This window comes from Ranitomeya imitator, chromosome 8 (genome assembly GCF_032444005.1).
Source record: "Ranitomeya imitator isolate aRanImi1 chromosome 8, aRanImi1.pri, whole genome shotgun sequence".
In the NCBI taxonomy this organism is placed as follows: domain Eukaryota; kingdom Metazoa; phylum Chordata; class Amphibia; order Anura; family Dendrobatidae; genus Ranitomeya; species Ranitomeya imitator.
Window position 1 is genome coordinate 3,458,941 of NC_091289.1, and position 27,453 is coordinate 3,486,393.

The 27,453-nt window shown below is 53.1% G+C and overlaps 1 protein-coding gene across 4 annotated transcripts in view; it reads left to right on the plus strand.

The window, feature by feature from the left end:
• Window positions 1–27,453, plus strand: part of SEMA3B (semaphorin 3B) — a 53,264-nt gene that overhangs the window by 11,272 nt on the left and 14,539 nt on the right. The window contains exons 1-6 of one of the 4 annotated variants that reach the window (XM_069736034.1): window positions 8,485–8,664; window positions 18,592–18,717; window positions 22,834–22,988; window positions 23,196–23,258; window positions 26,924–27,043; window positions 27,233–27,326. In XM_069736034.1, coding sequence (XP_069592135.1) covers window positions 18,618–18,717; window positions 22,834–22,988; window positions 23,196–23,258; window positions 26,924–27,043; window positions 27,233–27,326 — 532 coding nt within the window. In that variant the 5' untranslated portion in view covers window positions 8,485–8,664; window positions 18,592–18,617. Of the gene's footprint in view, window positions 1–8,484; window positions 8,665–12,761; window positions 12,914–18,591; window positions 18,718–19,296; window positions 19,358–22,833; window positions 22,989–23,195; window positions 23,259–26,923; window positions 27,044–27,232; window positions 27,327–27,453 lie in introns of those variants that run through there. The other 3 variants (XM_069736032.1, XM_069736031.1, XM_069736035.1) reach the window with 3 other exon arrangements.

A 27,453-nucleotide genomic window follows, 5' to 3' on the forward strand; every position in this document is an offset into this window, starting at 1 on the left:
GGTGTCCTTTTTGCCGTTGGCTGAGTTCGCCCTTAATAATCGGGCCAGCTCGGCTACCTTGGTTTCTCCATTTTTTTGCAATTCTGGGTTCCATCCTCGTTTCTCTTCAGGACAGGTTGAGTCTTCGGACTGTCCTGGTGTGGATTCTGTGGTGGATAGGTTGCAGCAGATCTGGACTCAGGTAGTGGACAATTTGATCTTGTCCCAGGAGAAAGCTCAACTTTTCGCTAATCGCAGACGCCGTGTGGGTCCCCGACTTCGTGTTGGGGATCTGGTTTGGTTATCTTCTCGTCATATTCCTATGAAGGTTTCCTCTCCTAAATTTAAACCTCGTTTTATTGGTCCGTATAGGATTTCTGAGGTTCTCAATCCTGTGTCTTTTCGTTTGACCCTCCCAGACTCCTTTTCCATACATAATGTATTCCATAGGTCGTTGTTGCGGAGATACGTGGCACCTATGGTTCCATCTGTTGAGCTTCCTGCCCCGTTTTGGTGGAGGGGGAATTGGAGTATATTGTGGAGAAGATTTTGGATTCTCGTGTTTCTAGACGGAAACTCCAGTATCTGTTTAAATGGAAGGGTTATGCTCAGGAAGATAATTCCTGGGTTTTTGCCTCTGATGTTCTTGCTTCCGATCTTGTTCGTGCCTTTCATGCGGCTCATCCTGGTCGGCCTGGGGGCTCTGGTGAGGGTTCGGTGACCCCTCCTCAAGGGGGGGGTACTGTTGTGAATTCTGTGGCTGAATTCACTCCTGTGGTCACAAGTGGTACTGCAGCTTCTGAGCTTCCTCCCTCAGGTGTTCTGGTGAGCTCGTTAACTGCTTCATTACTTAACTCCGCCTGATGCTGCTATCCTTGCTCCTTGTCAATGTTTCAGTGTTGGATCTGAGCTTCTCCTGATTGTTCCTGTGACCTGATGCTCTGTATAGCTAAGTGCTTTTTGCTTTTTTGTTGCTTTTTTTCTGTCCAGCTTGTCTTTGGTTTTGCTGGAAGCTCTGAGACGCAAAGGGTGTACCGCCGTGCCGTTAGTTCGGCACGGTGGGTTTTTTTTGCCCCCTTTGCGTGGTTTTGCTTTAGGGTTTTTTGTAGACTGCAAAGTTCGCTTTACTGTCCTCGCTCTGTCCTAGAATATCGGGCCCCACTTTGCTGAATCTATTTCATCCCTACGTTTTGTCTTTTCATCTTACTCACAGTCATTATATGTGGGGGGCTGCCTTTTCCTTTGGGGAATTTCTCTGGGGCAAGTCAGGCCTATTTTTCTATCTTCAGGCTAGCTAGTTTCTTAGGCTGTGCCGAGTTGCCTAGGTAGTTGTTAGGCGCAATCCACAGCCGCTTTTAGTTTTGTTTAGGATAGGATCAGGTGTGCAGTCTACAGAGTTTCCACGTCTCAGAGCTCGTTCTTGTATTTTTGGGTATTTGTCAGATCACTGTGTGCGCTCTGATCGCTAAGCACACTGTGTTTCTGGATTGCCTTCATAACACCTGTCATTAGCAAACATACCAGACGGCGAGGGGAGACGAGGGGAAAGCAAGGGGGACGACGAGTGGAGACAGCGAGGGGAGACGAGGGGACGTCAAGGGGATGGCGAGGAGAGACAAGGGGATGGCGAATAGAGACTGGGGGACGGAGAGGGGAGACGAGGGGACGGCGAGGGGAGACGACAGGACGGTGAGTGGAGACGAGGGGACAGCGAGGGGAGACGAGGGGACAGAGACAGGATGATGAGGGGACGAAGAAGGAAGATGAGAGGATGGCGAGGGAAGATGAGAGGACGGCGAGGGGAGACGAGGGGACAGCGAGGGGAGACGAGGGGAAATGAGGGGAAACGAGGGGAGAAGAGGGGACTGCGAGGGGAGACGAAGGGATGGCAAGGGGAGACGAGGGGACAGTGACAGGATGATGAGGAGACAGCGAAGGAAGACGAGAGGACGGCGAGGGGAGACAAGGGGACAGCAAGGAGAAACGAGGGGACAGCGAGGGGAGACGAGTGGACGGCGAGGGGAGACGAGGGGACGGTGAGGGTATGGCGAGGAGAGACGAGGGGATGGCGAATAGAGACGAGGGGACGGAGAGGGGAGACGAGGGGACAGCAAGGGGAGATGAGGGGACGGAGAGGGGAGACGAGGGGACGGTGAGGGTATGGCGAGGAGAGACAAGGGGATGGCGAGGGGAGACGAGGGGACGTCGAGGGGATGGCGAGGAGAGACAAGGGGATGGCGAATAGAGACTGGGGGGCCGGAGAGGGGAGACGAGGGGACGGCGAGGGGAGACGACAGGACGGTGAGTGGAGACGAGGGGACAGCAAGGGGAGACCAGGAGACAGCGAGGGGAGATGAGGGGACAGAGACAGGATGATGAGGGGACGAAGAAGGAAGATGAGAGGACGGCGAGGGGAGAAGAGGGGACCGCGAGGGGAGACGAGGGGACAGTGACAGAATGATGAGGGGACAGCGAGGGGAGACGAGGGGACAGCAAGGAGAAATGAGGGGACAGCGAGGGGAGACGACAAGACGGCGAGTGGAGACGAGGGGACAGCAAGGGGAGATGAGGGGATGGCGAGGAGAGGTGAGCGGACGGCGAGGGGAGACGAGGGGACAATGACAGGATGATGAGGGGATGGCGAAGGAAGATGAGGACGGTGAGGGGACAGCGAGGGGACAGCGAGGGGAGACGACGGGATGGCGAGTGGAGACGAGGGGACAGCGATGGGAGATGAGGGGACAGCGAGGGGAAGGCGAGGGGAGAAGAGGGAACGGCGAGGGGAGAAGAGGGGACGGCGACAGGATGAGGGGACAGCGAAGGAAGACGAGAGGAATGCGAGGGAAGATGAGGGGACAGCAAGGAGAGAAGAGGGGACGGCGAGGGGAGATGACGGGACAGTGAGGGGAGACAAGGGGACAGCGAGGGGAAACGAGGGGATAAGACAGGACGGCAAGGGGACAGCGAGGGGAGATGAGAGGACAGCGAAGGGAGACGGGGAGATGAAGGGACAGCGAGGGGAGACAAGGGTACGGCAAAGGGAGACGAGGAGACAGCGAGGTGAGACGAGGGGACAGAGAGGGGAGACGAGGGGACGGAGAGGGGCGACGAGGGTACAGTGAGGGGAGATGAGGCGACAGTGAGGGGAGATGAGGGGACAGCGAAGGGAAACGAGGGGACGGAGATGGGAGACGAGGGGGATGGTGAGGGGATGACGAGGGAACAGCGAGGGGACAGCAAGAGGAGATGAAGGGATGGCGAGGGGAGACAATAGGAACACGAGGGGAGACGAGGGAGACAACGAGGAGAGACAACGGGATGGCGAGGGAAAGAGGGGCTGACGAGGGAACGGTGTGGGGACGGCGAGGAGAGATGAGGGGACAGTGAGGGGACGATGAGGGAACACCGAATGGTCGTGCTGTGCCCACCTAGCCTGCAGTATGACAGTAGATCTGGTTTTATGCTGTTAGTTGTTGCTGGTGCATTTTCCATGTAAAGATAATGACCAGTTTCTTTCCAATCAGATCATTGTCCATCGAAATTGATGTGTAAATGGTTGTAGGACAGGTGACTACAATCTATTACTCCCTGTTATCAGCCATTACTGGGGGAGGTGACTGTAGGACAGGTGACTGCAATCTATTACTCCCTGTTATCAGCCATTACTGGGGAGGAGACTACAATCTATTACTCCCTGTTATCAGCCATTACTGAGGGAGGAGACTACAGTCTATTACTCCCTGTTATCAGCCATTACTGGGAGGAGACTGCAATCTATTACTCCCTGTTATCAGCCATTACTGGGGAGGAGACTACAGTCTATTACTCCCTGTTATCAGCCATTACTGGGAGGAGACTGCAATCTATTACTCCCTGTTATCAGCCATTACTGGGGAGGAGACTGCTATCTATTACTCCCTGTTATCAGCCATTACTGGGGGAGGAGACTACAATCTATTACTCCCTGTTATCAGCCATTACTGGGGAGGAGACTACAATCTATTACTCCCTGTTATCAGCCATTACTGGGGAGGAGACTACAATCTATTACTCCCTGTTATCAGCCATTACTGGGGGAGGAGACTACAATCTATTACTCCCTGTTATCAGCCATTACTGGGGGAGGATACTACAATCTATTACTCCCTGTTATCAGCCATTACTGGGGGAGGAGACTACAATCTATTACTCCCTGTTATCAGCCATTACTGGGGGAGGAGACTACAATCTATTACTCCCTGTTATCAGTCATTACTGGGGGAGGAGACTACAATCTATTACTCCCTGTTATCAGTCATTACTGGGGGAGGAGACTACAATCTATTACTCCCTGTTATCAGCCATTACTGGGGGAGGAGACTACAATCTATTACTCCCTGTTATCAGCCATTACTGGGGAGGAGACTACAGTCTATTACTCCCTGTTATCAGCCATTACTGGGGAGGAGACTACAGTCTATTACTCCCTGTTATCAGCCATTACTGGGGAGGAGACTACAATCTATTACTCCCTGTTATCAGCCATTACTGGGGAGGAGACTACAATCTATTACTCCCTGTTATCAGCCATTACTGGGGAGGAGACTACAATCTATTACTCCCTGTTATCAGCCATTACTGGGGAGGAGACTACAGTCTATTACTCCCTGTTATCAGCCATTACTGGGGAGGAGACTACAATCTATTACTCCCTGTTATCAGCCATTACTGGGGAGGAGACTGCAATCTATTACTCCCTGTTATCAGTCATTACTGGGGAGGAGACTACAATCTATTACTCCCTGTTATCAGCCATTACTGGGGGGAGACTACAATCTATTACTCCCTGTTATCAGCCATTACTGGGGAGGAGACTGCAATCTATTACTCCCTGTTATCAGTCATTACTGGGGAGGAGACTACAATCTATTACTCCCTGTTATCAGCCATTACTGGGGAGGAGACTGCAATCTATTACTCCCTGTTATCAGCCATTACTGGGGAGGAGACTACAATCTATTACTCCCTGTTATCAGCCATTACTGGGGAGGAGACTACAATCTATTACTCCCTGTTATCAGCCATTACTGGGGGGAGACTACAATCTATTACTCCCTGTTATCAGCCATTACTGGGGAGGAGACTACAATCTATTACTCCCTGTTATCAGCCATTACTGGGGAGGAGACTACAATCTATTACTCCCTGTTATCAGCCATTACTGGGGAGGAGACTACAATCTATTACTCCCTGTTATCAGCCATTACTGGGGGGAGACTACAATCTATTACTCCCTGTTATCAGCCATTACTGGGGAGGAGACTACAATCTATTACTCCCTGTTATCAGCCATTACTGGGGGGAGACTACAATCTATTACTCCCTGTTATCAGCCATTACTGGGGAGGAGACTACAATCTATTACTCCCTGTTATCAGCCATTACTGGGGAGGAGACTACAGTCTATTACTCTCTGTTATCAGCCATTACTGGGGAGGAGACTACAATCTATTACTCCCTGTTATCAGCCATTACTGGGGAGGAGACTACAATCTATTACTCCCTGTTATCAGCCATTACTGGGGGGAGACTACAATCTATTACTCCCTGTTATCAGCCATTACTGGGGAGGAGACTACAATCTATTACTCCCTGTTATCAGCCATTACTGGGGAGGAGACTACAGTCTATTACTCTCTGTTATCAGCCATTACTGGGGAGGAGACTACAGTCTATTACTCCCTGTTATCAGCCATTACTGGGAGGAGACTGCAATCTATTACTCCCTGTTATCAGCCATTACTGGGGGAGGAGACTACAATCTATTACTCCCTGTTATCAGCCATTACTGGGGAGGAGACTACAATCTATTACTCCCTGTTATCAGCCATTACTGGGGGAGGAGACTACAATCTATTACTCCCTGTTATCAGCCATTACTGGGGGGAGACTACAATCTATTACTCCCTGTTATCAGCCATTACTGGGGAGGAGACTACAATCTATTACTCCCTGTTATCAGCCATTACTGGGGAGGAGACTGCAATCTATTACTCCCTGTTATCAGCCATTACTGGGGGAGGAGACTACAATCTATTACTCCCTGTTATCAGCCATTACTGGGGGAGGAGACTACAATCTATTACTCCCTGTTATCAGCCATTACTGGGGAGGAGACTACAATCTATTACTCCCTGTTATCAGCCATTACTGGGGGAGGAGACTACAATCTATTACTCCCTGTTATCAGCCATTACTGGGGAGGAGACTACAATCTATTACTCCCTGTTATCAGCCATTACTGGGGGAGGAGACTACAATCTATTACTCCCTGTTATCAGCCATTACTGGGGGGAGACTACAATCTATTACTCCCTGTTATCAGCCATTACTGGGGAGGAGACTACAATCTATTACTCCCTGTTATCAGCCATTACTGGGGAGGAGACTGCAATCTATTACTCCCTGTTATCAGCCATTACTGGGGGAGGAGACTACAATCTATTACTCCCTGTTATCAGCCATTACTGGGGGAGGAGACTACAATCTATTACTCCCTGTTATCAGCCATTACTGGGGAGGAGACTACAATCTATTACTCCCTGTTATCAGCCATTACTGGGGGAGGAGACTACAATCTATTACTCCCTGTTATCAGCCATTACTGGGGAGGAGACTACAATCTATTACTCCCTGTTATCAGCCATTACTGGGGGAGGAGACTACAATCTATTACTCCCTGTTATCAGCCATTACTGGGGAGGAGACTGTAGGACAGGTGACTACAATCTATTAGGGTACCGTCACACAGTGCAATTTTGATCGCTACGACGGCACGATTCGTGACGTTCGAGCGATATAGTTACGAGATCGCAATGTCTGACACGTTCCTGCGATCAGGGACCCCGCTGAGAATCGTACGTCGTAGCAGATCGTTTTAAACTTTCTTTCGTCGTCTAGTGTCCCGCTGTGGCGGCATGATTGCATGGTGTAACATATATCGTATACGATGTGCGCATAGTAACCAACGGCTTCTACATCGCACATACGTCATGAAATTATCGCTCCAGCGTCGTAGATTGCAAAGTGTGACAGCAGTCTACGACGCTGGAGCGATATTGTTACGACGCTGGAGCGTCACGGATCGTACCGTCGTAGCGATGAAAATTGCACTGTGTGACGGTACCCTTACTCTCTGTTATCAGATGTCTCATGCTGGGGAGTTTGCACTCTCTCGCTAGTTGGGGTCTGTATGGCCATGTCAGCAGGTACAGATATGATTGGGGGTCTCGCAGACAGTTCTCGCCCCCCCGTTCGTGTGTGTGGATTGGACAGGAAGGACTGCGGCTTGTGATCTGCGGTGTACGAGGCTCGTGGGATCTGCTTCTGTAATTGATCGCAGCTCTTGAATTAGCTGTTAATTTTATTAATGTGTAACTGATGTTAAACGTCTGGGGAAACCGCGTGATGATGAGTGTGGGGCGGGGGCGACACCAGAGCAATGACACCCGAACACCACAGAGACATGGCGGATCTGACACAGGGACGACTCTGTACCTTTGTCACACAGGAAACGCAGAGATTTTGGGGCAGATTTATAAAAACGAATCTGCCGCCTGACACGAGAAGTTTCCCAATTGGTCGCATTTGTCAGAGTAATCTGCCGCTTTGTGCTTTCACCATATTCCAGACATCTGCTTGCTGTCAATGAATGAAAATATTCTTCTTCGCACCAAAAGACTGAACCACAAAGCTGCCAATGGCGCGAGGTACAAAGGACCGATGAGGGTGTTCAGCTGTGGCCGTCCTGGCATCTGCAGGGTTAGGTGCCCGCCGGCGGCCATGTGGCCCTGGCACATGTCGGTGTCCGGTGCGGACCGTGGCAGTCACTGCTGACAGGTTAACCCAATCATTGCCTGGGCACTGGCGGCGGCGTTAACGCTCAGGATGCTGGATGTCATTATTCCTTACATATATAGCGCCAGCATATTCCGCAGCGCCGCTGAATATAAGTCAGGGAACGTGAGCAGGGAAGGAGTTAATGACGTGACCCTGAGCGGGTGCAGACGGCCGAGGACAGACTGTTTTATACATACACGTATATGTCAAGGAGAAGACGCTGATTATTTGGGTTTATGAGCCGCTATCAGTCGATTATTGGACTGCGAGATGGTACTGCTGGAGACGCCCCCACTGCGTCGTGTTAAGGGTCTCGCCTTAGTCATAGCCCCTCATTTCTGTGACGTACACTGAGGAGTGTACCGAGGATTGGGGGGCCGCACAGCGTACATCAGTCACAACACCGCTGCTACCAACAGCCCCCCAATCCCGGCCGTCACTTCCCGTACATTGTAGACGAGGAGCCATAACAACACTTCTATAGCACCAACATATTCTGCGGCCCCGTACAGATGGACGGGGCCGACCTTGGCTCCACAGTAGTCACTCATCCCGGGAGCGAGGTCACAGGTCGGACAGTGACGTCATGGTGACATCATCGTTTCCGCCTCCCCCGCTTTCTTCATTAGTTGGACTTTGCCCCCGCAGATGACAGGCACACAAGGGCGCTGCCGCAGGGCTGGGGGTGCTCACGTCGCCGGAGGGGGGGGGGGACTTTCTGGGAATGGAGAGCGCTCGGTTGTTTCTGATTTTGCACTTGCTGGAAAAAGAGGCTGGAAAATCCGAGGCATCGAAAGAATGTTCTTTGTAAGTTGCTGGGGGAGATCCAGGCATGTGTGCGGCAGCTGCGGGGGGAGACGGAGGACACAACGTGTGAGCGAGGCTCTGGAGGTACCTGCCGGGCATTACTGTCACCTTAATGTGTCCCAGCAGAGAATAGGGCCCGCCGACCCCTGCACAGCCCTGCTGTGGATGGAGAGTGGCCGGGTCACCAGGAGCCGCCATCTCTGACCCCACTCCCCGCTGCGGGTCACCGGGGTGACAATGCGCTAAATGCACAGTAAATGACCTATGACCCCGGAGCGACACCTAATATCTCCTGTGTCCAACAAGCAGGGAAATGCTCTGTAAGCGTCTCCCCTCCCCCACCCTAAAGCACCTGCTCATCCCCAATCCCACACCTGCACCCACCGTACATGAGACCACCAGGCCGAGGGGCAATGTGTGCCCCACAGGGACACAAGCCGCCGCCAGACCCCGGCCAAAACCAACTTTCAGTATTCAGGACAGAATGCAAACAATGCTACTGTTCACTGACAGCAAGCAGAGATATCAGGTTAGCAGAGAGCCTCCCCCAGTAATGGCTGATAACAGAACGATCATGGTTCTCATATTCTGTACCACAGGCCTCTGTGTACACCAGTGACGCGGATACGAGGTGACTGATATGAGGTGACGGGTGGGATTACAGGCTGTTCACGTCCCCTGTAAGCCTCTGTTGGCCGATACTTCCCGCAGCAAAACCAGGCAGGACTGGGTTAAATTCTAGCTGGAGTTTATCATATGCAGCAGCCCAGCTTTGTACTAGAACCAGGGCCTGTGGTCACTAGATGTCAGTCTGCTGGATGACGCAGGGTTAAGTGTGTTGAAGCTGGTGAGTGACCAGTCAAAATGTGAGCTTTAGCTGGGAGACGTGGCGGGGTCACTCTGAATGGAGACTGCACGGGTCAGCTAGGAAAGCTGAGCAGTCTGTGTGTGGAAGCTGCAGCCTGTTCAGTGTGAACTGTGCCCGGAGTTGAACACTTCTGTTTGGCGGTGAAGGTGATACCGGTACTGGGGGTCGGCCTCTTCTGCGTATGATGCCTGCTCCTGGAGAAAGGACTCTACTGTACTGTGGTTTTGTTTTGGTTGTGAATCCCTTGGCGTTTTATGAAAGGAATAAAACTGCACCTGTATGGAACAAACTGCACTGCCTGTGTGAACACTACCTAATGCCCGAGAGCGTGAATCCCTACACTCCATATGCTTGTCCTCCATATGCTTTGCGTCTCGTTTTACACTATTCTCTTCAGACGGGTGCAGTAAATATCCGTGTCCTGCCCTGCGTTGGTGGCGTTACAGAAGTGACTGCTGGGAAATGGCGTGGCCGTCCGCCATACATACTACCACAATGACGCGCCAGTCACAGGATTAACTAGTGAATTCTGTACATCACAGCGACCTGTGCCCAATAATTGCCGCCATCTTTAGTAAGGAGCCCTTTCCCCGCTGTTATTTCCGCCTTATTTTCATCCTTGGGGTCTTCGTCTATTACTAATTATCGCCCCAGTTGCTGTTGAGTTTGGCTTTATGCTCCACATTAATTACTTCCTACCCCCCTCCATCTTCCCAGCCTTCTTTGTAAGGGTCGGCTCCTCTCATCACTTGTCCCCCAGCTCGATCCCTTTGTTTTGGGGTAAATGGGGACCACACTTGTCACTGGTAGGAATGCGCCTCTTTCTGTGCCGCGTGTGACTCCGGACGCTGCCGCCTCTTGTGTGAATCCCTCACAGGCATGTAGGAATGCACATTACACACGGGCATGGGGGGCTGCGCCCCATCATGTGCCAGCCTGCTCCTCCTGTGATACCGGGTCTATCCCTCCTGGGATACCGGGTCTGTCCCTCCTGGGCGCCCCATCATGTGCCAGCCTGCTCCTCCTGTGATACCGGGTCTGTCCCTCCTGTGATACCGGATCTGTCCCTCCTGGGATACTGGGTCTGTCACTCCTGGGATACTGGGTCTGTCCCTCCTGGGATACTGGGTCTGTCCCTCCTGCGATACTGGGCCTGCTCCTCCTGGGATACCGGATCTGTCCCTCCTGGGATACCGGATCTGTCCCTCCTGGGATACCGGGCCTGCCCCTCCTGCAATACTGGGCCTGCTCCTCCTGCGATACTGGGCCTGCTCCACCTGTGATACCGGGCCTGCTCCTCCTGTGATACCGGGCCTGCCCCTCCTGTGATACCGGGCCTGTCCCTCCTGTGATACCAGGCCTGCTCCACCTGTGATACCGGGCCTGCTCCTCCTGTGATACCGGGCCTGTCCCTCCTGTGATACCGGGCCTGCTCCTCCTGTGATACCGGGTCTGTCCCTCCTGCGATACCGGGCCTGCTCCTCCTGCGATACCGGGTCTGGCCCTCCTGCGATACCGAGCCTGCTCCTCCTGCGATCCCGGGCCTGCTCCTCCTGCGATCCCGGGCCTGCTCCTCCTGCGATACCGGGCATGTCCCTCCTGTGATACCGGGCCTGTCCCTCCTGTGATACCGGGCCTGCCCCTCCTGTGATATCGTGTCTGTCCCTCCTGGGATACCGGGCCTGTCCCTCCAGCGATACCGGGCCTGCCCCTCCTGCGATACCGGGCCTGCCCCTCCTGGGATACCGGGCCTGTCCCTCCAGCGATACCGGGCCTGCCCCTCCTGCGATACCGGGCCTGCCCCTCCTGTGATACCGGGCTTCCCCTCCTGTGATACCGGGCCTGCCCCTCCTGTGATACCGGGCCGGTCAGTGTCCGGCTCTGTTCGGGGCTCCGCAGCACATTGGGGTGGTGGCCTCAACTGTTTGCCCCCATCCTCTGTATTAGGAGTTGACTCTTTGGTTATTTTTTTTGCTATGTGCACAAATGTGCCGTCATATTCTGCCAGGCGGTGGGCGTTGTGGGAATGGAGGGCATGCTGAGAATTTGTTGCTGGTGGCCATGTGTCTGGCGCAGCTGGTCTAAGGCTCGTGCACGGCCCGGACATCAGGGGAGAGAAGGGACCGAGCGGACTCTCCTCCAGGGGGTCCACAGTGCCACAGCTGGCGAGGAATGTGTCGGTGCCTGCCCTGTGCCACATCAGTACTGCCAACATGTCAGACCGTCCAAATGCAGAGACTCTTCCCTTAACCTCTTAGGCTACGTTCACATTAGCGGAACGCTAATGTGCGTCGCTGTTGCGTCGGCGACGCAGCGGCGACGCGCCCCTATGTTTAACATAGGGGACGCGTGCATTTTTTTGGTTGCGTTTTTCGACACGTGCGTCGTTTCCGACGCTAGCGTCGGACGCAAGAAAATGCAACAAGTTGCATTTTTCGTGCGTCCGATTTTCGTCAAAAAACAACGCACGCGTCGCAAAACGCAGCGTTTTTGCTCGCGTTTTTTGTGCGTCGAGCGTTGCGTCGCCGTTGCGCTAATGTGAACGTAGCCTTACTTCTCACAGCTGAGGGTTTGTTACCGTGTATCCAGCCTGGACATTGGTGAAGCCTCCAGCCTGCTCCATCCGGCAGAGGGGTCCAGGGCTGGGCTCGTCGCTGGCACTGGTGGGGCTCGTTCACACATGGAGATTTTGCTGCGGTTCTTCAGGCAGTGTATTTGGGGTGTAAAGTCCGGCACAATCACACAGATTCGTCACCTCTTGTGGGCACAATTTCCCGCCTGTATCTTGAAACCTCCGGTGTTTTTACCAAGACGCAGCAGATCGATTTTTACTGAAAATCGCAAGTAAAAATGTGACAAATGTGCATATTCTGTCAGCGCCAAAAAACCTTCTGCAAAAACGCCATGTGTGAACATTCACTACCTGCGGCAGGATCCCTGTGATGCCCGCGGTGGGGCCGGGACCGTCCCGACCTCCGTGATACGGGCGCACAATTCTGTCCACAACCTCAGGGGTGTACGGGAGCGTTGCCAGCCACTGATGGCGAGCGGAGGTCCTGGAGATGGTGACCCCAAATGTGCCCGTGTCAGACATCCCCATCTATATAAAAGCAGGACCCTCTAACCCCAGGAGGGCGGTGGGCTCTCCCAATCCTGCGCTCTCGTGTCCTCGCTGCTGTCTCTCCTCCCTCTCGCTGTCTCAATGGGGCTGGGAATGGTACGGACAAGTGGGAGGGGAGTGGGAGCCTCTCAGATGAAGAAGTGAAGTGCTCACCTCAGGGCTGGCAGCGGACCCCACAGCAGACCCCACAGCAGCAGGCACAGGACCACCGCTCCCATCTGCGGCTTAACCCTTTCTTTCCCCTGGAGTAGCGGGAGCAGGTAAGCTGTGCTCTGGGGTGACAAGGCGTTGTGTATTTCCGTGCTGGGACCGTCAGCTCTCGGGGACACAGTGCTTATGGCTGAGGAGGGAGCTCGGTGTGCAGGTGCATATTGTGCGGTGTCGCACACTGAGGCTGTGGCGCTGTACTGTGCTGTGTGTATAATGTGACCTTTGCTTTACATGTGAGGAGACTGCGACCTACCCCAGTCTGTGTTTCTAGAGCTGGGTGTACTACTACCCCCATCATACCCAGCCTGCGATCTCACTGACCCCATAGCGTTATATAATGGCTTCCTTACGCCGTGTCCTTCTCCTCCGCACATCTGTGGGAGTTTTGTTTGTCCTGTTCTGGACGTCACGGGCGGCGCCACGGTGTGAATGATCCGGTGTTCGTGCTGCAACCTGCACGCATTCTGTAAACACTCGGTAGGTGTGCTGCACGGACAGCGCACGGACACTGTACAGATCCTGCACGGACAGCGCACGGACACTGTACAGATGCTGCACGGACAGCGCACGGACACTGTACAGATCCTGCACGGATGCTGCACGGACAGCGCACGGACACTGTACAGATCCTGCACGGACACTGTACAGATCCTGCACGGATGCTGCACGGACAGCGCACGGACACTGTACAGATGCTGCACGGATAGCGCACGGACACTGCACGGACACTGTACAGATGCTGCACGGACAGCGCACGGACACTGATCAGATCCTGCGCGGACGCTGCACGGACAGCGCACGGACACTGCACGGACACTGTACAGATGCTGCATGAACAGCGCACGGACACTGTACAGATGCTGTACGGATGCTGCACGGACACTGCACAGACACTGCACGGATGCTGCACAGACACTGCACGGACACTGCACAGACAGCGCACGGACACTGTGCAGATGCTGCGCAGACACTGCATGGACAGCACACGGACACTGTACAGACGCTGCACGGACACTGTACGGATGCCGCATGGACACTGCACGAACGATGCACAGACGCTGCACGGACACTGTACAGATGCTGCACGGACAGCGCACGGACACTGTACAGATGCTGCACGGACACTGCAAGGACAGTGCACGGACACTGTACAGATGCTGCACAGACAGCGCACGAACACTGAACGGACAGCGCATGGACACTGTACAGATGTTGCACGGACACTGTACAGATGCTGCACGGACACTGCAAGGACAGCGCATGGACACTGTACAGATGCTGCACGGATGCCGCACGGACACTGCAAGGACAGCGCACGGACACTGTGCAGACACTGCACGGACACTACACGAACACCGCATGGACGCTGCACAGACACCGCACTGACGCTGTACAGATGCTGGACAGACACCGCACGGACACTACATGGACACTGCACAAACGCTGCACGGACACGGCACAGACACTACACGGACACCGCACGAACGCTGCACGGACTCTAGATGAACACCGCATGGACACTGCACGGACATAGCAGACACCGCACGGACACTGCACTGACACCGCACGGACACCGCATAGACACTGCACTGACACCGCATAGACACTGCACTGACACCGCATAGACACTGCACTGACACCGCACGGACACCGCATTGACACTGCACTGACACCGCAAGGACACCGCATTGACACTGCATGGACACCGCACGGACGCTGCGCGAACACCGCATGGATGCTGCACGGACACTGCACAGACAGCGTGCGGAGAGCACACGGACGCTGCACGGACACTGCGCGAACACTGCACAGACGCTGCATGGACACCGCACCGACACTGCACGGACGCTGATTTATAGTGAGGGCAAAGTTTTCTATTCAGGAAGGATAAAATGTGGAAGCTGGACTTGTGCTGTGGGGGATGGCGGCCTCGGCACCGAGCTCGGTTCCGGCAGACTTTGTGCCATTTATGAGGACAGGACACGGTTGGCGCAGATTCGTCCGCATGCGGTTTGGGACAAATTAGGAGCTCAGTGAAGGCAAATGCTGTAAATGCGTCGCAGCTCATCTATTCGCCATTTCTACAAACTCAGGATTGATGTTTAGTCTAGTTTATATTTCTGAAACAAATCCGCGTTGTTAAACCATAGCGGCGAATCCCCACATTGCATATTTTGTTCTGCGACTTTCCCATTGATCAGAACCAAAGCTACAAATTCAGAGGTGGAATTTTCTGCAGCTGAGAATCATCGGTTCGGTACCAGATCTGCAGCGTGGGAAAGTCGCAGATAAGGGGCGCGCCGGTGGCTCCTGGTTTTATAAAATATTTGGACTTAATAAAAAAAAAATGAGAAACTTTTTTTAAAAAGTGCCTTTGCTTCCCCTCCCATGCTCCTGCATCGATCACTGCCCTCCAGACATTTGCGCCATTGCTCCTGCAGGTCACGTGACGTCGCCCTCTCGCCCGTTACCTGGGGCATACCTCTATCTGTGGTCAGGTATCACCTGGCTCCATCGCGCTGCTGCACTCGGATTCATCCCTCTTGTGTCCTGCTGCACTCGGATTCATCCCTCTTGCGTCCTGCTGCACTCAGACCTCTCAGGTGCGGTGGCCTGGAGGGGCCACTTCCAGGCGGACCAGCTTCTAATCCGCAGGGTTACAATCTCTGGAATTTTCATAACCGTGGAGCTACGAGGAAAGAGAGAAACATTCTTGGACGATGCTAATCTGGAAATAATGGAGATGCAGGACTTAGCGGCTAATACTGTTCTCCTGATCTCGGCGCGGCTCCCATGTGCGGTCACATATGTGCCGGGTGACCACCAATTCATCCTCAAAGACCCTGTTGTTGTACGTGACGTCGGCCGACCCAGCAACAAAGCTCGTTATGTGCGCTAATTACTTAAGATATGAGGTCTGTGTTATTATAAAAGCCGAAACCTTGGTCCGTGCATCATCCGGAAATCTGGACCAGATGACACAGGGAACTGTCTGCTGCGCAGCAATCATTGTGATGGTGCATGTAGCAGAGCTGGCGGTGCGCACAACACAGTACAAAAGCCCTTCACTGGGACAGGGCGAATGTGCTGGATCCTCGGCGGCTGCAGAAAGTGCGCAGGGCTCTGTTCACACCCAGTACAATGCTGCAGCACACGAGATGTCACATCCTATCCGTACACTGCAGGAAAATCTATGGGAAAAGTCACCTGCGGCGTGGCAGATGTCAAAACAGAGCGGTTTCTGCAGATTTCACCATTCACAGGGCAGAAAGTAAAATTCGCAGCAAATCCAGATTTTTATGCGGATTTACAACCAAATTTATTGCAAAATCCACAACAGATTTTGTGTCCAAAGTACAGTGAATGCACCGAAGACTGTAAGGGTGGTCACTGTCAGGGCCCCGCTATCCCCTATCCCCCCATACATGTGGCCTCTCAGGGCCCCGTTATCCCCCCCATACATGTGGCCGCTCAGGTCCCTGTTATCCCCTATCCCCCCTAGACATATGGCCTCTCAGGGCCCTGTTATCCTCTATCCCCCCATACATGTGGCCTCTCAGGGCCCCGTTATCCCCCCCATACATGTGGCCGCTTAGGTCCCTGTTATCCCCTATCCCCCCCTAGACATGTGGCCTCTCAGGGCCCCGTTATCCTCTATCCCCCCATACATGTGGCCTCTCAGGGCCCCGTTATCCCCCCCATACATGTGGCCTCTCAGGGCCCCGTTATCCCCCCCATACATGTGGCCTCTCAGGGCCCCGTTATCCCCCCCATTCATGTGGCCGCTCAGGTCCCTGTTATCCCCTATCCCCCCTAGACATATGGCCTCTCAGGGCCCCGTTATCCTTTATCCCCCCATACATGTGGCTTCTCAGGGCCCCGTTATCCCCTATCCCCCCATACATGTGGCCTCTCAGGGCCCCGTTATCCCCTATCCCCCCATACATGTGGCCTTTCATGGCCCTGTTATCCCCTATCCCCCCATTCATGTGGCCTTTCATGGCCCTGTTATCCCCTATCCCCCCATTCATATGGCCTCTCATTGCCCCACTATCCCCTATCCCCCCATACATGTGACCTCTCAGGGCCTCGTTATCCCTCCATAGACATATGGCCTCTCAGGGTCCCGTTATCCTCTATCCCCCAACATGTGGCCTCTCAGGTCCCTGTTATCCCCCCATTCATGTGGCCTCTCAGGGCCCCGTTATCCTCTATCCCCCCATACATGTGGCCTCTCAGGTCCCTGTTATCCCCCCATTCATGTGGCCTCTCGGGGCCCCCTTATCCCCCCATACATGTGACCTCTCAGGGCCCCGTTATCCCCTATCCCCCCATTCATGTGGCCTCTCAGGGCCCCGTTATCCCCCCATACATTGGCCCCTCTCATGACTCCATGGTCCCCAGTGTTTTGGGTGGCTCTCGCCCCTCCGCCTGTCATTAATCATGGCGCTCGTCCACTGGCCCCACTCTGTTCTGCATTAATCTCTTGTTTTTACTGATCGTGTTTTATATTGCGCTAATAAAGAAGGGTTCCAGTGATTGCTGGACGGCCGCCAGCGCCCGCTACACTTCACCAGGACATCAAAAGGGAATCTCGCTTTGAAACTTATATTGAGATTTCTTCAAAAGCCGCAGTTCTCCATCTGCCGCCCTCGCTATCTGCAGAGTAAACACTGGTCTTTATGTTACTGGATCCCAAAGCTCGGCGGGCTATGTCCCCATCCCCCGCCCGCTGCAGGGGTCCGTGTCACCTTACACCTGTGGTTTCCTACCTGCCTCCATGACAAGAGTTTCCCAGTAGCTTGTGGTATATAATGGCTGATTTGGTCACTGGCTCCGCACATCGATGTTCCTTTATCCTGATCGCCCTATAAATCCCAGAACCTGCTCCTCTTGTACCGTCCATTACACCCACGGCCGCCCTCCATACGACAACCATCGCCCACTCACCTTCTGAGCCAAACTCATCAAAATGCAGCAAAAAGGTTTAAGAAATTTGCCACAAATTAACACTTGCTTTTTTTTTTTTTGTTCTTTTGCATCTTCTTCGAGTGAAATGTTGCACAAACGTTTTACTACATTTTAAAATGCTGCAAATTAATCTTCAATAGTGAAAAAAAATGATTTGGAGAATAAAAAGCAAAAAAAAATAAAAATAAACAATTATAAAAATTTGTAAAATTGGTGAAAAATTACAATGTATCTGGTACAAAAATAAAAATTCATAAATGTCAAACGTTTAATTTCAAAAAGGAAATAGAATGAGGATTCAGGGCGTAAACCTTGTTGTAAACAGGCTTGGATGCAGCCCGCAGTGTAACGAATGACGGTTTTGATTCCAGGAGTCTTAGCTGTAAGTTTCAGTAATGCCCTGATGTTGTAGAGTGTGCACACGAGGTGTAGCCTGCAGGGGACGGTGGGTCGCGAGGGCTCCTGGTTGTCCGGTGGAGCCCATCGCTACGTGTATGGTACGGCTCTGGCACATCGGTGTATGCTGGGAGCAGTAAGGCGATGACCACGCTGTGCCCCCGGGGAATCCTGGCTGGAGGGCGTCCAGGGATGTGTTGTGATGAGGAGGATGCTGGCTCGGGGCCACATGCAGAGACGAGCGGCTCGTGCTGGAGACGGTGTAATACTGGGGGGGGCTCTGTCCGATCAGAGATCTCGCAGGAAATAATGAAGCGATGCTTTGCTGGCTCTGTAATAATGGCCGTCTTGTTTCTTGCAGATTGGAGAGTCACCGGCGCCTGGAAGATGAAAGTTTTCTGCAGTCACCTGCTGATCAGCGTTTTACTGTGTTGGGGTGTCAGAGGGAACAGTACGGTGACCCCGCGCCTGAAGCTGTCCTATCAGGGTGAGTACGGTGACCCCGCGCCTGAAGCTGTCCTATCAGGGTGAGTACAGTGACCCTGCGCCTGAAGCTGTCCTATCAGGGTGAGTACAGTGACCCTGAGCCTGAACCTCTCCTATCAGGGTGAGTACAGTGACCCTGCGCCTGAAGCTGTCCTATCAGGGTGAGTACAGTGACCCTGCGCCTGAAGCTGTCCTATCAGCGTGAGTACAGTGACCCTGCGCCTGAACCTCTCCTATCAGGATGAGTACAGTGACCCCGCGCCTGAAGCTGTCCTATCAGGGTGAGTACAGTGACCCCGCACCTGAAGCTGTCCTACCAGGGTGAAAACGGTGACCCCGTGCCTGAAGCTGTCCTATCAGCGTGAGTACAGTGACCCTGCGCCTGAACCTCTCCTATCAGGGTGAGTACAGTGACCCTGCGCCTGAAGCTGTCCTATCAGGGTGAGTACAGTGACCCTGCGCCTGAAGCTGTCCTATCAGGGTGAGTACAGTGACCCTGCGCCTGAAGCTGTCCTATCAGCGTGAGTACAGTGACCCCGCGCCTGAAGCTGTCCTATCAGCGTGAGTACAGTGACCCTGCGCCTGAACCTCTCCTATCAGGATGAGTACAGTGACCCCGCGCCTGAAGCTGTCCTATCAGGGTGAGTACAGTGACCCCGCACCTGAAGCTGTCCTACCAGGGTGAAAACGGTGACCCCGTGCCTGACGCTGTCCTATCAGGATGAGTACAGTGACCCCTGTACATGACATGCGTCATTCTTAGTTATCGCTAAGAACGCTGGTGACCGTGGGAGTGCGAACGCTGGCCGCGCCGGGTGTCACTCGGTTCTCCCAGTTTTAGCAGTGTGACAGACGAGGGCGACGTCAGGACTCACCCTTCCTTTAGGATTTTCCTTTCCACGATCCCTCTTGGCAGATCACGTCTGTCTGTTTGCTCTTTGGGCGAGTGGCTGTATAGGGGGGTCCGCCATTCATCTTATAGAGAGCACTGATGCAGCAATAGGGGGACATAAAGCACCATCATGAATGACACTCGGCTCACAGCCCGCGCACACTTCACCTCTGACCTGTAACTGACTTGTGGGGAAAGACTAGAAATGGTGAACAGCGTACAGAGTACCGGAGCTGCTGCGCCACTTCTTACCTTATCTTATGGTATTCTGCCGGCAACACAGACTATGGAACCGATGCGACTCCATCAGAGTCTATGCAGACCTGAAGGTGACCGCAGCTCTGGAGGTGACCGGAGAATAAGACACAATGTAACAGCAGAATAGGGACTGCAGCTCTGGAGGCGACCAGAGAATAAGAAGCAATGTAACAGCAGAATAGGGACTACAGCTCTGGAGGCAACCGGACAATAAGACGCAATGTAACAGCAGAATAGGGACTGCAGATCTGGAGGCGACCGGAGAATAAGACGCAATGTAACAGCAGAATAGGGACTGCAGCTCTGGAGGCAACCGGACAATAAGACGCAATGTAACAGCAGAATAGGGACTACAGCTCTGGAGGCAACCGGACAATAAGACGCAATGTAACAGCAGAATAGGGACTGCAGATCTGGAGGCGACCGGAGAATAAGACGCAATGTAACAGCAGAATAGGGACTGCAGCTCTGGAGGCAACCGGACAATAAGACGCAATGTAACAGCAGAATAGGGACTGCAGCTCTGGAGGCAACCGGACAATAAGACGCAATGTAACAGCAGAATAGTGACTGCAGCTCTGGAGGCGACCGAAGAATAAGACGCAATGTAACAGCAGAATAGGGACTGCAGCTCTGGAGGCAACCGGACAATAAGACGCAATGTAACAGCAGAATAGGGACTGCAGCTCTGGAGGCGACCGGAGAATAAGACGCAATGTAACAGCAGAATAGGGACTGCAGCTCTGGAGGCAACCGGACAATAAGACGCAATGTAACAGCAGAATAGGGACTGCAGCTCTGGAGGCGACCGAAGAATAAGACGCAATGTAACAGCAGAATAGGGACTGCAGCTCTGGAGGCAACCGGACAATAAGACGCAATGTAACAGCAGAATAGGGACTGCAGCTCTGGAGGCGACCGGAGAATAAGACGCAATGTAACAGCAGAATAGGGACTGCAGCTCTGGAGGCAACCGGACAATAAGACGCAATGTAACAGCAGAATAGGGACTGCAGCTCTGGAGGCGACCGGAGAATAAGACGCAATGTAACAGCTGAATAGGGACTGCAGCTCTGGAGGCGACCGGAGAATAAGAAGCAATGTAACAGCAGAATAGGGACTGCAGCTCTGGAGGCAACCGGACAATAAGACGCAATGTAACAGCAGAATAGGGACTGCAGCTCTGGAGGCGACCGGAGAATAAGACGCAATGTAACAGCAGAATAGGGACTGCAGCTCTGGAGGCAACCGGAGAATAAGACATGATGTAACAGCAGAATAGGGAAATAGGGACTGCAGCTCTGGAGGCGACCGGAGAATAAGAAGCAATGTAACAGCAGAATAGTGACTGCAGCTCTGGAGGCAACCGGAGAATAAGACGCAATGTAACAGCAGAATAGGGACTGCAGCTCTGGAGGCGACCGGAGAATAAGACGCAATGTAACAGCAGAATAGGGACTGCAGCTCTGGAGGCGACCGGAGAATAAGAAGCAATGTAACAGCAGAATAGGGACTGCAGCTCTGGAGGCAACCGGAGAATAAGACACAATGTTACAGCCGAATAGGGACTGCAGCTTTGGAGGTGACTGGAGAATAAGACACTATGTAACAGCAAAATATTGACTGCAGCTTTGGAGGTGACTGGAGGATAAGACATGATGTAACAGAGGAATAGTGACTGCAGCTCTGGAGGTGACTGGAGGATAAGACATGATGTAACAGAGGAATAGTGACTGCAGCTCTGGAGGTGACTGGAGGATAAGACACAATGTAACAGCAGAATACAGTCTCTAACTGGGTCGCTGTGACCAGTGGGGTACCGCAGGGGTCGGTATTGGGACCTGTTCTCTTCAACATATTCATTAATGATCTGGTAGAAGGTTTACACAGTAAAATATCGATATTTGCAGATGATACAAAACTATGTAAAGCAGTTAATACAAGAGAAGATAGTATTCTGCTACAGATGGATCTGGATAAGTTGGAAACTTGGGCTGAAAGGTGGCAGATGAGGTTTAACAATGATAAATGTAAGGTTATACACATGGGAAGAGGGAATCAATATCACCATTACACACTGAATGGGAAACCACTGGGTAAATCTGACAGGGAGAAGGACTTGGGGATCCTAGTTAATGATAAACTTACCTGGAGCAGCCAGTGCCAGGCAGCAGCTGCCAAGGCAAACAGGATCATGGGGTGCATTAAAAGAGGTCTGGATACACATGATGAGAGCATTATACTGCCTCTGTACAAATCCCTAGTTAGACCGCACATGGAGTACTGTGTCCAGTTTTGGGCACCGGTGCTCAGGAAGGATATAATGGAACTAGAGAGAGTACAAAGGAGGGCAACAAAATTAATAAAGGGGATGGGAGAACTACAATACCCAGATAGATTAGCGAAATTAGGATTATTTAGTCTAGAAAAAAGACGACTGAGGGGCGATCTAATAACCATGTATAAGTATATAAGGGGACAATACAAATATCTCGCTGAGGATCTGTTTATACCAAGGAAGATGACGGGCACAAGGGGGCATTCTTTGCGTCTGGAGGAGAGAAGGTTTTTCCACCAACATAGAAGAGGATTCTTTACTGTTAGGGCAGTGAGAATCTGGAATTGCTTGCCTGAGGAGGTGGTGATGGCGAACTCAGTCGAGGGGTTCAAGAGAGGCCTGGATGTCTTCCTGGAGCAGAACAATATTGTATCATACAATTATTAGGTTCTGTAGAAGGACGTAGATCTGGGGATTTATTATGATGGAATATAGGCTGAACTGGATGGACAGATGTCTTTTTTCGGCCTTACTAACTATGTTACTATGTAATACTGAGTGCAGTTCTGGAGGATAGGACCCGATATGACTGCAGCTCTGGAGGTGACTGGAGAATAGTAATATTCCCCATGGCTCATGATGCCTTTGTACACGGATATATTTAACCCTGTGGTTTCCTGTGTCCCCAGATCTGTCTCTCCACGGTCTGCGCACGTACACCATCACTCGCTCCTGCTGTTTCAATGTGCTGTTGCTGGACGAGGAGCGCAGCCGCCTGTTCGTGGGGGGTAAGAATTACCTGCTGTCGCTGAGTCTGGATAACATCACACAGAACGAGCTGCTGGTAAGATCCGCTGGCTTCATTATTACCAGTGACCTGTATGGATGCCCCACACGTGGCAGTATGATGCCAGCTCTGCCGTCATGTCATGTGCTGCTCAGGGGTTTGCAGGACAGCGCTGTGTGACCGGAGCAGACGGTAGATTCCCATCGTACATGCGCTGCAGCAGTCGTCGCTGATACGTAATAATGCGACCTTTCCTCCCCGCAGATTCCGTGGCACGCGCCCGTAGAGTGGAGGGAAGAGTGCAACTGGGCAGGAAAGGACATTAATGTGAGTGCACAAGCGCCGGCGCCCCCTACTGGGAGGATATATTTTGCGGGTTACCAGCTGTGGGATCTTCTATAACTCAGCGCTGCACCTTAGTGTTCCCAACTGCCGACTCTGCAGCAGCTTCAGAACTACAACTCCCATCATGCCCTGAGAGCCAGCCGGGACACTAGGGCTCGTCCAGTTAACCCCCCAGATATTAGTATTCACATTGTCACCGGTGAATCAGACGTCTACCAATTATGTACATAATCCCGCTCAATGCAAGAGTCACTAAACCATCTCATACAGATGTCGGTCCAGCCTCTGTGTGAAGACTTCCATTGAAGGAGAACTCACCACCTCTCGTGGCCGCCTGTTCCACTCATTGATCACCCTGTCAGCCTTCTAATATCTAATCTGTATCTTCTCCCATTCAGTTTCCTTCCATTGCTTCTCGTGTTTCCAGGTGTAGATGAGAATAATGATCCTTCTACACTGTGACGGCCCTTCAGATATTTGTAGACGGCTATAAAGTCTCCTCTCAGTCTTCTTTTTTGCAGTTAAACATTCCCAGATCCTGGAACCGGTCCTCGTAGGACATACTTTGCAGTCCGATCACCATCCTGGTCGCTCTTCTCTGAACTTGCTCCAGCTTTTCAATGTCTTTATTATAATGTGGAGCCCAGAACTGGACACAGTATCCAGATGATTCCTGACCAAGGAGAAGTAGAGGGAGATAATGACTTCATGCGATCTAGACTGTGCTTCTCTTAGTACATCCTACAACTACGTTTGCCTTTTTTGCTGCTGCATCACACTGTTGACTCCTGTGCAGTCTGTAATCTACTAGTATAAACACGCTCTGCCGCTTAGTTCTATTCCTCCCATTCTATAGATGTAATGTTCGTTTTTCTTGCCCAGATGTAGAGTCTTGCGTTTCTCCCTGGTAAATATCATTCTATTAGTCGCTGCTCTTTGTTCAAGCTTCTTCTGAATCTTTTCTCTGTCTTCTCAAGTGTTAGTTATCCCTCCTAGTTTTGCATTATCTGCAGATGTAATTAGTTTACCTTCAGTTCCCTTATCTAGATCACTTATAAAAATCTTGAGTCTTGTGGTCCCCACTAGTAACACTGGGGCAAGGACAGAGCCTTGTGGTCCCCACTTGTAACACTGGGGCCAGAACAGAGCCTTGTGGTCCCCACTTGTAATACTGGGGCCAGGACAGAGCCTTGTGGTCCCCACTTGTAACACTGGGGCCATGACAGAGCCTTGTGGTCCCCACTTGTAACACTGGGGCCATGAAAGAGCCTTGTGGTACCCCACTTGTAACACTGGGGCCATGAAAGAGCCTTGTGGTACCCCACTTGTAACACTGGGGCCAGAACAGAGCCTTGTGGTACCCCACTTGTAACACTGGGGCCAGAACAGAGCCTTGTGGTTCCCACTTGTAACACTGGGGCCAGGACAGAGCCTTGTGGTTCCCACTTGTAACACTGGGGCCAGGACAGAGCCTTGTGGTCCCCACTTGTAACACTGGGGCCAGGACAGAGCCTTGTGGTTCCCACTTGTAACACTGGGGCCAGGACAGAGCCTTGTGGTCCCCACTTGTAACACTGGGGCCAGGACAGAGCCTTGTGGTCCCCACTTGTAACACTGGGGCCAGGACAAAGCCTTGTGGTCCCCGCTTGTAACACTGGACCAGTACAAAAACTTGTGGTACCCAAGGAACCATTTATTGCTGATATCCAAATGCTAAAAAAGTCCCGATCCTGAGTTTTCTGCAATAACCCGGCTCTGACAGCAAGAAAAGACCTTGAAACGTAATAGAAACTAAATGCTCCTTGAAGATTAGTCAGAGCTTTTCATTACACATAACCCCTTTTGCTCCAATTTTGCTGGTGAGGTAGATTTAACCCTGAGGTGATGTGAGGCGACACTTATCACGTCTGAGCGGCTCACACCCCATCCACCAGCATGCTAGGCGGTCTGTTTACTTTCTGGGCCATTAATAGGTTCAGTGGGTTAAAGAGCATACGATGAAATAAAGGTGCAGGTGATGGAAGGATATGAGTCCCATCTAGGACAGCAGGTCCCGGCTCAGAGGTTAGACGGGATATAAGAGACGCTATGGGCTGCAATGGCTCCTGCCTCTTACCCATCTGTGGCAGTGGCCATAGCAGTGGCAGGAGTCGGCGTCCCCCCTCGATGCCGGTGTCCCCCTCGATGCCGGTGTCCCCCTCGATGCCGGTGTTCCCCTTCTATGTTGGCATCTCCCCTTGATGCCGGTGTCCCTCTCGATGTCAGCGTCCCCCCTCGATGTCGGCGTTCCCCCTTGATGTCGGCATCTCCCCTTGATGCCGGTGTCCCTCTCGATGTTGGCGTTCCCCCTCGATGTCGGCGTTCCCCCTCGATGTCGGCGTTCCCCCTCAATGTCGGCGTTCCCCCTCGATGTCGGCGTTCCCCCTTGATGTCTGCGTCCCCCCTCGATGTTAGCGTTCTCCCTCGATATCGGCGATCCCCCTTGATGTCGGCATCTCCCCTTGATGCCGGTGTCCCTCTCGATGTTGGCGTTCCCCCTCGATGTTGGCGTTCTCCCTCGATGTCGGCGTTTCCCCTCGATGTCGGCGTTCCCCCTCGATGTTGGCGTTCCCCCTCGATGTCGGCGTTCCCCCTTGATGCCTGCGTCCCCCCTCGATGTTAGCGTTCTCCCTCGATATCAGCGTTCCCCCTTGATGCCGGTGTCCCCCCTCAATGTCGGCGTCCCCCCTTGATGCCGGTGTCCCCCCTCGATGTCGGCGTTCTCCCTCGATGCCGGTGTCCCCCCTTGATGCCGGTGTCCCCCCTCAATGTCGGCGTCCCCCCTTGATGCCGGCATCCCCCTCGATGTCGGCGTTCCCCCTTGATGTCTGCGTCCCCCCTCGATGTCGGCAATCTCCCGCGATATCGGCGTTCCCCCTTGATGCCGGTGTCCCCCCTCGATGTCGGCGTTCCCCCTTGATGCCGGTGTCCCCCCTCAATGTCGGCGTTCCCCCTTGATGCCGGTGTCCCCCCTCAATGTCGGCGTCCCCCCTCAATGTCGGCGTCCCCCCTTGATGCCGGTGTCCCCCCTCGATGTCGGCGTTCCCCCTTGATGTTGGCGTCCCCCCTCGATGTCGGCGTCCCCCCTCGATGTCGGCGTCCCCCCTCGATGTCGGCTTCCCCCCTCTATGTCGGCGTTCCCCGTGATACCGGTGTCCCCCCTCGATGTCGGCGTTCCCCCTCTATGTCGGCGTTCCCCGTGATACCGGTGTCCCCCCTCGATGTCGGCGTCCCCTCGATGTCGGTGTTCCCCCTCGATGTCGGCGTCCCCTCGATGTCGGTGTTCCCCCTCAATGTCGGCGTCCCCCCTCGATGCCAGAGGTAGTACTTAGCATGGAGAGAAGCCCCCAGCATCCTGCATTCCCTGCACGGGATGAGCATTGAAGATCAGGTATGGGGGGTGTCTGTGATTTAGTGCATTCCAGTGACGGTGTGACTCCCCCTCCTCTTCATCAGTGGGGTCCTTTCCTTGTGAGTTATGCCGGTGATCTGTAAGACGCGGGGGAGGGACGGCTGCTCTATATGGCACCAGCTGGCTCTCAGGGCTGTAAATTGTCATTTTCTACAAGTTGTGACATTGCAGCCTCATTCCATTTCTCCTCTTGCAGCTGGAATGTATGAACTATGTGAAAGTCCTGCAGCTATATAACCGCACTCACCTGTTCACCTGTGGGACTGGCGCCTTTCACCCGGTCTGTGGCTTCCTGCACGTGGGACAGCGAGCCGATGTAAGTAGCCATATTTGTGGAGGCAGCGCCTGTAATGAAGAGACGCAGACTTGTCACTCCAGGACTTTGGTAGCCGCATTCACTTGTAGCAATAACACCAGAAAGAAATGAGACAAATGCCGACTACGGCCGCACCGCCGGTCTGTGCAGCTGCGAGGACACCGGTAACGTGCGGCGCCTTTTCTGCAGGACGCCGTGTTTAAGCTGGACACCAAGAGGCTGGAGGACGGGAAGGGACGCTGCCCATATGACCCCAAACATGCCGCAGCCGCCATACTTGTGGGTGAGAAGAAATGATTCTGACCCCTAAGAAACTTCATTTATGATCTGTAATATTCTATAAAGCCCCACACGGTGCACACAGTGCGGACCACCTCTCACAGGGCGGTCCCCGGCCCCCCACCGACCCC